This window comes from Anguilla rostrata, chromosome 3 (genome assembly GCF_018555375.3).
Source record: "Anguilla rostrata isolate EN2019 chromosome 3, ASM1855537v3, whole genome shotgun sequence".
In the NCBI taxonomy this organism is placed as follows: Eukaryota; Metazoa; Chordata; class Actinopteri; order Anguilliformes; family Anguillidae; genus Anguilla; species Anguilla rostrata.
In genome coordinates this window covers 2,263,405-2,277,668 of record NC_057935.1, presented here as the reverse complement: position 1 = coordinate 2,277,668, position 14,264 = coordinate 2,263,405, and the positions used below count along the sequence as shown (strand labels likewise).

General features: G+C 44.3%; 2 protein-coding genes across 5 annotated transcripts; both read left to right on the top strand.

The window, feature by feature from the left end:
• Positions 1-4,375: 4,375 nt before the first annotated feature.
• On the top strand, positions 4,376-6,995 carry LOC135249807 (hepatitis A virus cellular receptor 1 homolog). 2 transcript variants are annotated; one of them, XM_064325388.1, is made up of 6 exons: positions 4,376-4,520; positions 4,701-5,042; positions 5,522-5,590; positions 6,024-6,094; positions 6,276-6,360; positions 6,675-6,995. In XM_064325388.1, exons 1-6 carry the CDS (start codon positions 4,469-4,471, stop codon positions 6,755-6,757), a joined length of 702 nt encoding a protein of 233 aa, XP_064181458.1. In that variant the 5' UTR covers positions 4,376-4,468; the 3' UTR covers positions 6,758-6,995. The 2 variants fall into 2 exon arrangements, with proteins under 2 accessions (XP_064181458.1, XP_064181459.1); XM_064325389.1 differs by lacking the exon at positions 5,522-5,590.
• Positions 6,996-7,793: 798 nt separating this feature from the next.
• Positions 7,794-14,151, top strand: LOC135249808 (T-cell immunoglobulin and mucin domain-containing protein 4-like). Of its 3 annotated transcripts, XM_064325390.1 has the most exons (6): positions 8,263-8,421; positions 9,039-9,380; positions 9,884-9,943; positions 11,616-11,674; positions 11,854-11,938; positions 12,490-14,151. In XM_064325390.1, the coding sequence occupies exons 1-6, from the start codon at positions 8,364-8,366 to the stop codon at positions 12,570-12,572; spliced, it is 687 nt and encodes a 228-aa protein (XP_064181460.1). In that variant the 5' UTR covers positions 8,263-8,363; the 3' UTR covers positions 12,573-14,151. The 3 variants fall into 3 exon arrangements, with proteins under 3 accessions (XP_064181462.1, XP_064181460.1, XP_064181461.1); XM_064325391.1 differs by lacking the exon at positions 9,884-9,943 and having other exon boundaries at positions 8,264-8,421; XM_064325392.1 differs by lacking the exons at positions 11,616-11,674; positions 11,854-11,938; positions 12,490-14,151 and adding an exon at positions 10,223-10,309 and having other exon boundaries at positions 7,794-8,421.
• Positions 14,152-14,264: the final 113 nt, after the last annotated feature.

The window sequence follows — 14,264 nt, the reverse complement described above, 5'->3', positions numbered from 1 at the left end:
CTGTTCTCAAACACTGGATGCTTCATCACAACGGTGGTCTCACAACCCCAGTGTCCGACAGCTTATCTCCCCGGGCTTCTCCGAAGGACGCTGAGAACAAACGGAGGAAAGGTTGGCCGAACATCGGGGAAATGTTGAGCAAGCATTCTGATACGGGTGTAAAATCCTCTGTGGGGGAAGTCTGTTCTCGACGAATAATGCCAAAACGGCAAAAATAAAAAAAGTTATTTAAAAAAACAGGAGAAGCAAAATAGATTAAGCTGCCAGACAAGTGTCGACGACAGCTCCAGTAGTGAACTCTCTGCAGAGTTTTAATGAATTAAATACGGACTTCATTGTATCCTGGAAAACAAGGAGTAAGAAGAGGGACGTCTCCTTACACTCCAACTCTCTGCTAATCAAATTGCGCCCTCTCCTGTGCCAAGGTGATAATGCCGTGTGCATAAAAAAGTAACACTCTCCATTTCGTTTTACTATACACAGAGCCCAAACCTATTCAAACGGTCTTAAATAATAATAAAATAATAATAATAATAATATTGAGGACAACCACATAGAGGATATCATAGAGGCCACCTGAGTACCAACATTTAAAAACCGCCTTAAACAATTATGACAGAAATGGATTTGGGATGAGTATACTGAAATTATGGAGGCATCTACGCCGCCACTCTTACACCACCAGAAACATCCGCCACATTTAAACCTACAACATATGGAGACGAAAAAAACCTTGGCTAAATGAACATACCTCCACGCAAACAAACGAGCCAATGCAAGGAGAGATGCCACAAAGAACAACCAGCTCACTGGCATTGGGCTAGACATCATCACAGTGAATGCGATGCAAAACAACCTCCCACCTGTCAGAGAGAGCTTTAGCACCTGCACGAGAAGACCAAAATACTGATAACACCTGGGACATTACACCTGAAAGCACGGACCCGACCCAAAAGAGATCGCAGACCCGCACCGGAGTGCTAACAGTGAACACTGGAAAACAGAGAAAATGGGAACTGGTGAAAGAACAGCAAACAGCCGAGCGGTCATTCTGGCCAAAGATGAAGAAAGGACATCGCCATGCCTGTGATGCAACTGACACTGTTAGCAAAACTATTTTAAAAAACTTGCCCTCGCACCACTGAGCTCACTAATAAACGAAGCACCTACGGTTATGAAAATCTGGGTAAAGAAAAGTTCCACGTGGATAACTCAGAAACCTGTGCCAAAAAAAGGCAATACACAGACTGGCTTAATTAATTCATAAATTTAGCAACAACATCAAAATGGAGTTTGGGTTCGACAAGTGTGCCAAAGCAACATTGAAAGGAGGAAGGAAGAGAGACGGAGGACTAAAAGCAGAACCAGAAGGGTTTTTATAATCGCTGCCGGACGCCAAAGTCTGGCTGTTAGATCGTATCACGCCACAACTATCAAAGATGGCACTTACCCATGAAGCAGGACATGCAACACACACACACACACACACAAAAGAAGTTGACCATATTTTGTCATTGTGGTTGCCCCAGACTTCCCAAAATAGAACACAGAAAATATATTTTTTAAATGCCCTGGAGCTAAATACTCTTCTGGTGTGGCTCAACTTTCTCATTATTATTGTCCACACCTTGTGCTGGCCCTGCGATAGATTGGCGGCCTGTCCAGGGTGTATTTCTGCCTCTCGCGCAATGCATGCTGGGATAGGCTCCAGCACCCCCTGCGACCCTGCCCAGGATAAGCGGGCATAGATAATGGATGGACTCTGGCCAGGATAAGCAGTTATAGATAATGGATGGACTCTGGCCAGGATAAGCAGTTATAGATAATGGATGGACTCTGGCCAGGATAAGCAGGTATAGATAATGGATGGACCCTGCCCAGGATAAGCGGGTATAGATAATGGATGGATGGGTGGACATCTTGTGCTGCAGACTCAGTCACCCATCAGAAGCAGCCTCTAAATTGTGGAAGTAAGTATTAGTTACGCATTACACAACTTGTTCAGCTCAAATTATAGCATTTTCCAAATCTTCCCCTAAATGAAAAATCCACTTTCAGCTTCTGCTTTTCTGCATATTACTCCTACACAGTAACTGTGGTTTATGCCTGCGTCTTTGCCGGTAAGACCAACAAAACCCAAAAGACGTAAGCGTTTCTGGAGAAGACAAAGTGGTCTTCAAATTCCCTGGTGCAAGGGAAATGTATTTCTGGCCATATATAGAGATTTATTGCCATTCTTCATTTGTCTTTTTTTGTTGCAGTAGAAGGCTCTTTCATCATTTAACCACACATACCAATGGTCTCAATATGCAACAAAGACTTTATTTAGGAAATGAGACTACCCCAAGCTATTGTCATTTTTACCCAGAAATATTTTTAACAATACATGGAAATATATTGCAAAATATCCCAAATTATTTCCACTGTGTTCTCATTGGCATATATCTGAATGTGGCCATAAATATTCAAATGTAATGTAGTATATATTGCAGAACATTCCTCACTATATGGCAATGAATGTTTCTTGCATTAGGCTTCCATGGGCTAAGAGAGCAGCAGCTTCAGCAGCAGTGGCCAAGCGTCTGATCATAAGCAAGCCCGAAAGCCGCTTACTCAACCAGTTCTCCGGTCTGTACCTCGGCAAGTCTGTCGTCATTCAGACTAACATTCAGCCACAGGCTGGAAGCCACAATAAACTTCTTTCAAGCGCAGGGAACACGCGGAGTCTGTGTGTCACTCTTTCCGCATGCTACAAAAACCCACTGCAAAGGAAAAGAAAAAAGAGTTGAGAATGGTGGGACTGAATGACTTAGAGCAGCGGTAACCAACCCTGTTCCTGGAGATCCACCATCCTCTGCAGGTTTTCGCTCCAGCCCTGACAAAGCACACACACCTAGTCAACAGCCAGAGATCTTGTTGAGCCAGTAATTAGTAGTAGTAGTCGGGTGTGCCAAATTTGGGTTAAAATGAAAACCCCCAGGACAGTAGATTTCCAAGAACAAAGCTGGTTACCACTTTTTGCAGTTTAATAAAATAAAAAATAAAAAAATATATTTAAAAAAAGATTTTTAAAAGATACAATTTTAAAAGATACTGGAAAGTGTGTCTGTATATGCTATACACACAGACTGGGGGAGAGTTTTACAATTTAGCTCTTTAGCAAACACTTTCAGTGGAAGAGACTTACAGACGGTGGTTTTAGCACACATAGAAAACCACCATCTGACCTACAAATAAGTAGAGCTACAGTTCAACTGGCGCTATCATTGAGACCTAAATAAGGAGAAACAAAGGTGGGGGTTGTTTCCAAAATAAAACATGAACTCAGCTGTAGTCTGCAACGGTGGGTTTTTTAGCCTCTTGAGTAAAATACAAAATTAGAAGCCCCCAAACACTGCTTTTGACAGCTGCAGTCTTGTGGAGACAGGAAGTGGGCGCCATGTCCACAGGAAGTGTGCGAATGTCCACAGGAAATATGACCGTGTGTCTGTACCCATGTTTACATAGGCCTATACGTGGTCTGGCACCCACGCCCTGTCAGTGAGGCACAGGACATATTCAGATTCAGATTCAGATTCAGATTCAGATTCAGATTCAGATTCAGCCAAGGCTGGTGGAATTTGTGAGCGGTACAGAATCATATAAACAGCAGGGTCCCAACATTTAATGCCAACATCACAGTAATTTCTAACACAATACAACATGGGACATCCCAGACAATTTAACACAATACAATATGAGACATCGTAGACACAGAGCAGGACAGACAGCAGACAGGGGAACAGGTGATCAGCAGGAGTTCAGAGTTCTCATGGGATAGAAACTTTTTGAAACGGGTTGTTTTTGTGGGCAATGTTCAGGTGCCTTCCTGAGGGCAACAACTGAAAGGCGCCATAGACCATTGCCCACAAAAAAGCCGTTTGAAAAAATAAAAATTATCTTCAAGTGGTCAGTTCTGTACAGTTGCCCATCTATGGAGTTGTGTTGCAGTATCTTGTTAATATATTTGCAGCACATTCCTTACGAAGGGCAGTAAATGTCCATTGAATGCCACACATAAAATAATGACTTGATACAGTATCAAGTTTTTAAGCTTTAAACTTCGAGATATGTCCGTCTTGACCATACGGCACTTGCATTCCGTTGTTTTTTGGCCTTCCGTCAAACACATTATCAACTTTCAGGTTAGAACGTAAAACCGGGATGTGAGCCACCGTCGATTTCAGTAATCTCCCACAAAGTGTAGTTCCATTTCACGTTTTCTGATTAGACTATGTTCGACATTAAGTTTTGCACTTTAATGGAGCCCATTTGGAATATGCTCATACCTAACGAAAAGAGGAAGTGTTTAAAAAACAAAGCATTGCTGCTTCTGTTTTTTTTTTTTTTTGGTTAGAAGAACTTACCGTGGGCAGTAGTTAAAGACATCTCTGCCTTTGTCTACCTCTGCATTTGACTACTGGGGAGAATGCGTCGTCTGTGCGCAGTATTTTATTGTACTACTTTGTCCGTATTGTCAGGTAAGTCCTAACACTGAAAAACTCGTCTGTTACACGTGCAGGGTTTGCGAATAATCAAAGACGAATCTGAAAACTGCAGTGGGGGGAATAGTCAAACTGTGATTTTTTTTTTTATTGAATTATTACTATTTTTATTAAATATGAGCCACTAAGCGTCTGCTACCCTGCTTGTTTTTCCAGTGTGCGCGGGATCGATGCTGACGCTGATCGGTAAAACCGGAGAGTCGGTTACTCTGCCCTGCTGCTATGACATCATAGCTAACGGGCTCACGGACATGTGCTGGGGGAGAGGCGAGGTTCCCACGTCCAAATGCAGCAACACAATCGTTTCAACCGACGGAGAAAAAGTGACCTTCAGCGAATCGGACAGATACCGGTTACAGAGCGGGGTTCAGGAGGGAAACGTGTCGCTGACCATCATCAACTTGACGGAGAACGACTCCGGGATCTACGGGTGCAGGGTGGAGATTCCAGGCTGGTTCAACGACCTGAAACTCAACTTTTATTTGATTACTGTGAAAGGTAAGGGCGCTACAGGGTACCGTTTCCCTTATAGCAGGATGAAAGTATGCTTGTACTGTTTTTAAGTAATTTCAGAGCTGTGGTAAGTGAATAGGCTGTGTTTTAACCCAGGACATTGCTGGAACTTTAAAGCAATGTAAAAATAAACAACAATCAATATATATTATTCTCATCTTAATTCCAAGCAAAACAGCACATATAGTTAATGGTTGCAATTTATCTATGCTTGATCACTCTGAACAACTGAAGGATCGTTCATTTTTTGTGAATATAAAAAAATTACTATAATGAAGGCACACGGGGGCAAAATTTTAAAACAATGTGTAAATATTAAAATAAAACAAAGGACGTTTAGTTCCTTAACCTTTCCATCTGAAAACATTTCCGTAACATTTCATTGCATTACATTTATTTGGCAGGTGAGAGGTTTGGGATTTAAGAGGTACAGGTGTAAAAACTGACAGGAGCATGTTTTCCAGGTGTACCTGAATCCAACACACCCCTAAACACCACCGAACTACCTGTGTTTTATTCTGATGCTCAACGAGGTCAGTTCCTCCAGCAGTGCTTGTGTGTGTATGTGTGTGTGTGTGTGCGTGCGTGTGTGTGCGTGTGCATGCGTGTGTGTGCGTGCAGTGCAGTTCATATATATTTGGCCAGCGTCACAATTATTGCTGTTTTCCAGCTGTACTCCAGCATATTGGACTTGAACTGAAACAATGAATATGAGGTCAAAGTGTCTGTCAGTTTTAATTTAAGGGCATTTACAGCCACATCCTGTGATACGCAGTGTTTTTTATGCATAGTCCCCCCACTTCAGAAACATTCCACACAGTGATGGAATTACTGCACACCTGAGAACGTGCCTTTCAGGCTTTGAGCATGCTGTACTGTGCTGTACTGGTGATACAGATACTACATGGTTTCCTGCACCTGTAGGCTTTCATTCACCCAGAGCACTCAATTGCTTGTATTGAACAGGGGAGAGGACAACTCCACCTGCAGACACGGGGAACTCGGACGTCCCGGTGCTGGTTTCGGTCCAAGCTGAGGTAAGGGTTGTGCCCAGAGAACGCAGCTTTACCTAGTCAGCAGGAACGTCTCACCTGAGACCGAGCAACAAAAGTTATGCTTGTCATTTCAGTTTCGCTTACCATTTAATATCTCCAAAAACTGAGAATTTCAGTTGGTCTCCTGTACATTTACACTCCCCATTTTTCTGTGTGATTTCAGGAGATTTCTCAAACGTTCAGCGGAAACGTCATTCGAATAGGAGCAGCGATATTCATCCCAGGCCTGATAATCATTGTAATTCTTGGTAGGTACTGAGGAAATGTATTAAATATCAGCAAATACCCAACGGGTCGGACTGCACACTGCCTGAAGCCAACATGGCTGCTAATGTGACCAATGGCTTGCGGGTTTTAGGAACGCTCGTTTAGGATTTCAGTGTAATCCTATGATTTCTTCCTCCCGATTGCGGTTGAATCCACCCCTCTGTCCTCAGCGTATTTTCAAAATGGGGAAGCAGACTGTTGGTTGTGGGTGACTCAGAGTCTCAGGGATCGTGGAGTGGAAGTTAAGCTCTATAAATTCCTGTACCTCCTTTTTTTTTTTGTTTTGTGCGCACAGAACTGAGGTCCCGTCAGGAGAAGCGGCGCAGAAGTGCCAAGCAGTTGGACCACAGCGCCCCCACTGTCCAGATCAGAAACTGAGCCTCCCGTGGGTGTGGGAAGTCCCCATATCTCAGCATCAACAGAAAGTGTGAAAGGGAACCGACCCAAAAAAAAAAGAACAATAAACAGGAGAGTTGCAAACTTTCCCCAAACCCCTCAGCGCCCCCGCTCCTCAGCCGGGGCCGTTCCCCTCTGAGTTTAGGGTTATAAACAGGCCCTGAGCCACGCTGGCGTCTGCCCCCCCAGAGGGAGGAATTCGGTCAGCTGCAACACGACTGCAGCCTGGCTCGGCTCCCTGCTGGTCGTCGGGTGAACTGGACTGAGGCTGCTTCCTCAGTCCGGGCAGCGCCGCCCTCATACGGACGGGTGTGTGCGGCGGGAGCGCTCGACGGCCGCGGCGTCACAGGAAGTGGCGGTTTGACGTCGCGCGTGTCAAAGGAGAGCGAGCGCACGACCGCACTCTCCCAATCTGAGGACGGTCGGTGAATATGATTGGACGCTCCAAATTGGGAGGGAAAAAAAAACAATGGCAAGCAGGACACAAAATGGCGTGGCATTCGCCATCCCGTGGGCATCCGTCACAGTGGGAACCCCGAGTCAGAGCTGCCCCAGAAGCACACCCCCCAAGCCACGAGACCCGTTTCTCTGACCCCAGTGCCTGTTGCCATGGAGACAGCAAACTGTATATTCTGTAAATACTGTAGAGGTGTACGATACCCTTTGTAAGCTGTAAATTTGTTCAATGCAAACATTAAAATATGACACAAAACTGCTGCGTGCTCCTGCTGGTGTGTCTGTACTGTGCTGGCTTGTCAGAAACAGCATCGGCTTTGGACAAGAGAAAATAGACAAAGCTGCATGTTCCCTGAAATTTACCAAATACAGTTAAAATGTAAATGTAAAATACCAGTATAGTAAAATGCCTATATCAAACTGTATGTATATAAAGAGAAGAAATCACTCATTTGTAGATATAGCGTTCTAGTCAATTATAATAGGAGCCATTTCTAGGTTACAGTCTAACAACTTATTTTAATTGCATTTAGCAACAAACACCAGGATCCAAATGTAATGCCATTGCAGACATAATAATGACATCCTGCTAGCTCTGGATTTAGTAATTATCCGGGCAGATTGGTTTACAGTGCGGTCCCATATGAACCCTTTCCACGCACGGCACAGCGGTTCAGAGTGGCCTAGTCGCCTCGCAGCAAGAAGGCACAGAGTTTGAGTCCTGGCCGAGAGCCTTTCTGTGTCTTTGCATGAAATAAATAAAGTCAGGCAAAGAACTCAAGCAGCGGTCTACTGCGCAGTGGAAACCAAGCAGTAAAGGTCCCACCGCACCCTGTTCTGAGTGTGTGAGAGGCCAAAACAAAATACCCCCACAGGCCCGAGGCCTTGTCAAAAATCAGTGGTTCAGAGATGCTGAGTCAAAGTTAATGTTAAATAAAGATTAATCAAAAAAAGAAAGAAAATAGCATCATGGTTTTAGCACTGAACACAGAACACAAAAAGGAAGTTATGTCACTGAAAGAGGAAGGGTCCACAGCAGACCACAGGGCTAGCGTACAGCTCATTGTGCGCTTGCATCCGTGTTCTCACGCCTAGCTGCGAGCGCAGCGTCTCCGCGATCACTCACGCCGCCATGAACGCACTCTACAGCTCTATCCTCCTGAACCAGATGCTCTTCCACCTGGTCCCAGGTAAGCTCTCAAACACGCCCTGAAGTGCGAAGACACGCTCCGTGTGCAGCAAGCGCTCGAGCAACGTAGCGATTCCTGTAATGCAACTGTATTCCTTTCCAATCGAGCAGGGCACCATTACAAACCGCCCTGTTTAATTAAATCCAACAGCACAGTCATACTGATTAAGCCTGCAGAAATGCCTAAAAGTAAAAAACAGGAATATTCAACTGACGTGCTGTATGAGATGACTCATCGTGCACCCCTGCTACCTACATCGGCCTGTTATTGGTCTAAATACTGAATTTTAAAAAATAGAATTCTACTGTGAGCACATCCCAAAGCCTCATCTGACAAACGGCAATCAAAAGTTAGCGATAAACTCTTCAGATGTTCCTGTAAGTTAAGGTAATGACAAGGAACTGATTGCACAAAACAAAAATGGGATTGTATTCAACTTCACAATATTGTAATAGATGCAAAAAGGGAAAAAATTAAAACAATTCTTTCAGATGTTAGTTTAAAAAAAAATCTCTGTTCACAACCAATGGAAGAAATTTGTAAGAAAGTATTTGCAGAAAGAACACTTTATAAAGCTGAGCTCCTGTTTGTTCTCCCTCCTCTCCTCACATCTCCAGTGTGCGAGGGCTCGATGCAGACGCTGATCGGTAAAACCGGAGAGTCGGTTACTCTGCCCTGCCGCTATGACATCATAGCTAACGGGCCCACGCACATGTGCTGGGGGAGAGGCGAGGTTCCCTGGTCCAAATGCAGCAACACAATCGTTTCCACCGACGGAGAAAAAGTGACCTTCAGCGAATCGGACAGATACCGGTTACAGAGCGGGGTTCAGGAGGGAGACGTGTCGCTGACCATCATCAACGTGACGGAGAACGACTCCGGGATCTACGGGTGCAGGGTGAAGATTCCAGGCCAGTTCAACGACCTGAAACACAACATCTATTTGAATATTGTGAAAGGTAGGCAGATCTTTGGATATGAGTTTTTATTTTATAAATAATGCTACACAGGCAATTCATCAGAATTTAAAATTATAATTTTTTAATTTTTTATCTTAATCTTTTTCATATCATAGGAAAACATTTGTCAGATGAATTACATTCACCCTTTACTCTGTGTGCATTGTGTGTGTGTGTGTGGACATGTATTAATATCTTTGTGAGAGCCAATTTCCCCACATGAATAGAAAGATGAGGAAAATTATGCAAGGTGGGGACCTTTAGCTGATCCCCACAAGTTCATGAGGCTGTTTTAGGGTTAGGACTTAGGTTGGGTTAGTTAGAATTAGTGTTAGGGTTGGATTAGACTGTTAGCGCTATGCTAGTGTGCTTGGGGTTAGGGTTAGGGTTAGTGCTTGCCAGGAACTGAATGGTGAAGCAATGCTGCAACAGTCCTCCTACTATGGGTTTATAAGTGCAATAACCAATGTAGCTACAATGTGTGTGTGTCAATCATGTTACAGGAAATCAAGGGACAATTCAGTTTACAACCACTGAGAATGCTCCTGACAGGACAACAGCAGGTACAGCCATTTTAGTACTGTGTGTGTCTCTTCACTGACAATATAACACTGCGTTAACACTCTAAAAATAATAATAAAAAGGTTTTCCCCAAATGCATCGATACCACAATGGCATCGTTATATTTCTCAGGGTAATTATGTCAGAAAGGATGTATGAATATTTTGTGGATGTGTTACCCATTAAAAAGTAAACACAAAGATTACATTCTGTATTTCCAAAATAAACCAATCAGCACTTGTGTGACTCCCCTGTGTTCAGATTTTCCGTTTGCCCTCCAGGACCGGAGTTCCACACCTGTGCTACGTTTGAGCCTTCTCCGTGACAGTTACATAGTTTTGTGTTATGTAGTATTACTGGGATAATGGGTTCGGGTACAGGTTGGGCATACGGTAGCAGTTTAAGTCTGATCCCAGAAAGCCAGGGGTGTATAACTCCGGTCCTTGGGGGGGGGGGGGGTTTGTTCCAACCGATTACCTTAGCTTCAGTTTTCTGACAGCTCTATAAACGATGCTGCTTCGCTCCTGTACTTGAGCTCAGTAAAATCTTTAGGATGCACCTGCAGTCTGCATAGTCTAGCTCCCTGCTACTCAAATCATGGCCCTCGAGGTCCAAGAACTGCTGGCTTTCCACCCTCCCTTTACCTGGGAGTCAGGTGTGAACAGTCTGGCCAATCAGTGGCACTAAATGTTCAGTTAATTGCCTGTGGGAAAGGAAAACCAGGGCTGGATTTGGATTCGAGGTCCAGATTTGAGTACCCATGGGACTCTAGCTTGTTCAACAACCTTTAATTTGACTATTCTAAAAGGTAAGGGCGCTACAGGGTGCCGTTTTCCTCATAGCAGGATGAAAGTATGCTTGTACTGTTTTTAAGTAATTTCAGAGCTGTGGTAAGTGAATAGGCTGTGTTTTAACCCAGGACATTGCTGGAACTTTAAAGCAATATAAAAATAAATTTTAAGCAAAAACAATCAATATATGTCATCCTCACCTTAATTCCAAGCAAAACAGCACATGTAGTTAATGACTGCAATTTACCTATGCTTGATCACTTTGAACAATTAATTGAAGTATCGTTCATTTTTTGTGAAGATGTAATTTATATTAAAAAATTACTATAATGAAGGCACACGGGGCAAAATTAAAATAAAACAAAGGACGTTCATTTCCTTAACCTTTCCATCTGAAAACATTTCCGTAACATTTCATTACATTACATTTATTTGGCAGGTGAGAGGTATTTGGCATAAAAACTGACAGGAGCATGTTTTCTCCAGCAGTGCTTGTGTGTGTGTGTGTGTGTGTGTGTGTGTGTGTGTGCGTGCAGTGCAGTTCATATATATCTGGCCAGCGTCACAATTATTGCTGTTTTCCAGCTGTACTCCAGCACATTGGACTTGAAATGAAACAGTGAATATGAGGTCAAGGTGCAGACTGTCAGTTTTAATTTAAGGGCATTTACAGCTACATCCTGTGATACACGGTGTTTTCATACATAGTCCCCCCACTTCAGAAACATTCCACACAGTGATGGAATTACTGCACACCTGGGAACGTGCGTTTCAGGCTTTGAGCATGCTGTACTGTGCTGTACTGGTGATACAGATACTACATGGTTTCCTGCACCTGTAGGCTTTCATTCACCCCGAAAACTCAATTACTTCTATTTAACAGGGGAGGGGACAACTCCACCTGCAGACACGGGGAACTCAGACGTCCCGGTCCAAGCTCAGGTAAGGGTTGTGCCGAGAGAACGCAGCTTTACTAAGTCAGCAAGAACATCTCGCTTGAGACCGAGCAACAAGTTATGCTTGTTATTTCAGTTTCGCTTATCATTTAATATCTCCAAAAACTGAGAATTTCAGTTGGTCTCCTCTACATTTACACTCCCCATTTTTCTGTTTGATTTCAGGATATTTCTCAAACATTCAACGGAAATGTCATTCGAATTGGAGCAGTGATATTCATCCCAGGCCTGATCGTCATTGTAATTCTTGGTAGGTACTGAGGAAATGTATTAAATATCAGCAAATACCAAACGGGTCGGACTGCACACTGCCTGAAGCCAACATGGCTGCTAATTTGACCAATGGCTTGCGGGTTTTAGGAAAGCTCGTTTAGGGTTTCAGTTTAATCCTATGAATTCTTCCTGCCGACTGCGATTGAATCCGCCCCTCTGTCCTCAGTGTATTTAAAAAATGCGGAAGCAGACTGTTGGTTGTGGGTGACTCAAGCCGGACACCCACCGCACGCGTAGCGGCCGCGAGCGCACGACGCGCGTACGTGAAGCGTAGTTGAAGTACTGTTATTACACCAGCTGCGAACGCGGCGCGAACCGGGTGCGAAACTTGTGCAACACAAGCGAACTGAAGCGTAGTTCAGTTATATTTTTCTGCTTGCCGCGCATCATGATGACCTGTTTATACACAGAAATATGCTCTAAAATGCTAGGTATACATGCTCTGATTCATATTTCATCCTTAGAGTCGGGATCGTGGAGTGGAAGTTAAGCTCTAATTCCTGTATCTCCTTTTTTTTGTGCGCACAGTACTGAGGTCCCGTCAGCAGAAGCAGCGCAGAAGTGTTGTGCAGTATGACCACAGCGCCCCCACTGTCCAGATCAGAAACTGAGCCTCCCGTGGGTGTGGGAAGTCCCCATATCTCAGCATCAACAGAAAGTGTTAAAGGAGTAACATGGTGGTTGAACGTGACACTTCCCAGTTGTCTTTAGGCAACAACAAAACAAATGTGCATATTTTTTTTATTATTCAGTCATTTCAATGTACTTTAAAACGTATTTTTCTAAGCCTAAATTTCCCACTATAAAAGTACACCCGAACGGTCTGGGCGTGGTAATGAGAACTGTCAGTTAGCTATGATTGACAGACCGTGCCCCGTTTCCATAGCTACCCCCATGATACGCTCTCTTTTTGAGACACTCATCACAAGCTAGCTAGCTTAGCAGTATATCAAGTATCGATAGATAGCTAAGGTAAGGACGTTGACTTATATCCAATTATAATTTTTGCTATCTAGCTAGCCAAGTTAAGATAAACGCACAACTATAATGTCCTCATAAAAGCAAACTAGCTAGCTAACGTTATCGATAACATTGCCTTATGAAAGCAAACTACCTAGCTAGCTAACGTTAGCTAGCTAGCTAAATGAATATAACCAGAAATAATCTAATAGTCCTTAAAAGGCACTCTAATTTAAGTGAACCTAACGTTAGCCAAATATTTGCATTGTCTTGCCTGTAAGCCAGCGGCGCAAACTATGGGTCTCGACTTATCCATGGGTTTACGGGGCGTGGAAAGGGGAGTGGTTACTGTGTTCGTGACGCACCAAGTTGACAACTTTCTCAACCGGTTGAAAATAGGACGATAAATTTAAAACGCATATTTCTCCAAAAATACAGAACGGACATATTTAATACTTTACTCATTGTGTTTCTTCAATGCCTCTTGTGCAAATAGCACATAAAACCGAGAAAGTGTGAAAATCACTATGGTACTCCTTTAAGGGGAACCGACCCCAAAAAAAAGAACAATAAACAGGAGAGTTGCAAACTTTCCCCAAACCCCTCAGCGCCCCCGCTCCACAGCCCCCTGTCCCCCTCTGAGTTTAGGGTTATAAACAGGCCCTGAGCCACGCTGGCGTCTGCCCCCCCCCAGAGGGAGGAATTCGGTCAGCTGCAACACGACTGCGGCTCTCGGCTCCCCCTGCTGGTCGGTCGGGTGAACTTCTGAGACTGAGGCTGCTTCCTCAGTCTGCGCGGGCAGCGCCGCCCACAGACGGACGCGTGTGTGCGGCGGGAGCGCTCGACGGCCGCGGCGTCACAGGAAGTGGCGGTTTGACGGCGCGCGTGTCAAAGGAGAGCGAGCGCACGACCGCGCTCTCTCAATCTGAGGGCGGTCGGTGAATACGATTGGACGCTCCAAATTGGGAGGGAAAAAAAAACGACTGCAAGCATGACACAAAATGGCGTGGGCATTCGCCATCCCGTGGGCATCCGTCACAGTGGGAACCCCGAGTCAGAGCTGCCCCAGAAACACACCCCCTACACCCCAGAGACCCTTTTCTCTGACCCCGGTGCCTGTTGCCATGAAGACAGCAAACTGTATATTCTGTAAATACTGTAGAGGTGTACCATACCCTTTGTAAGCTGTAAATTTGTTCAATGCAAACATTAAAATATGACACAAAACTGCTGCGTGCTCCTGCTGGTGTGTCTGTACTGTACTGGCGTGTCAGAAACAGCATCAGTTTCAGACAAGAGAAAATAGACAAAGCTGCATGTTCCCTGAAATTTACCAAATACAG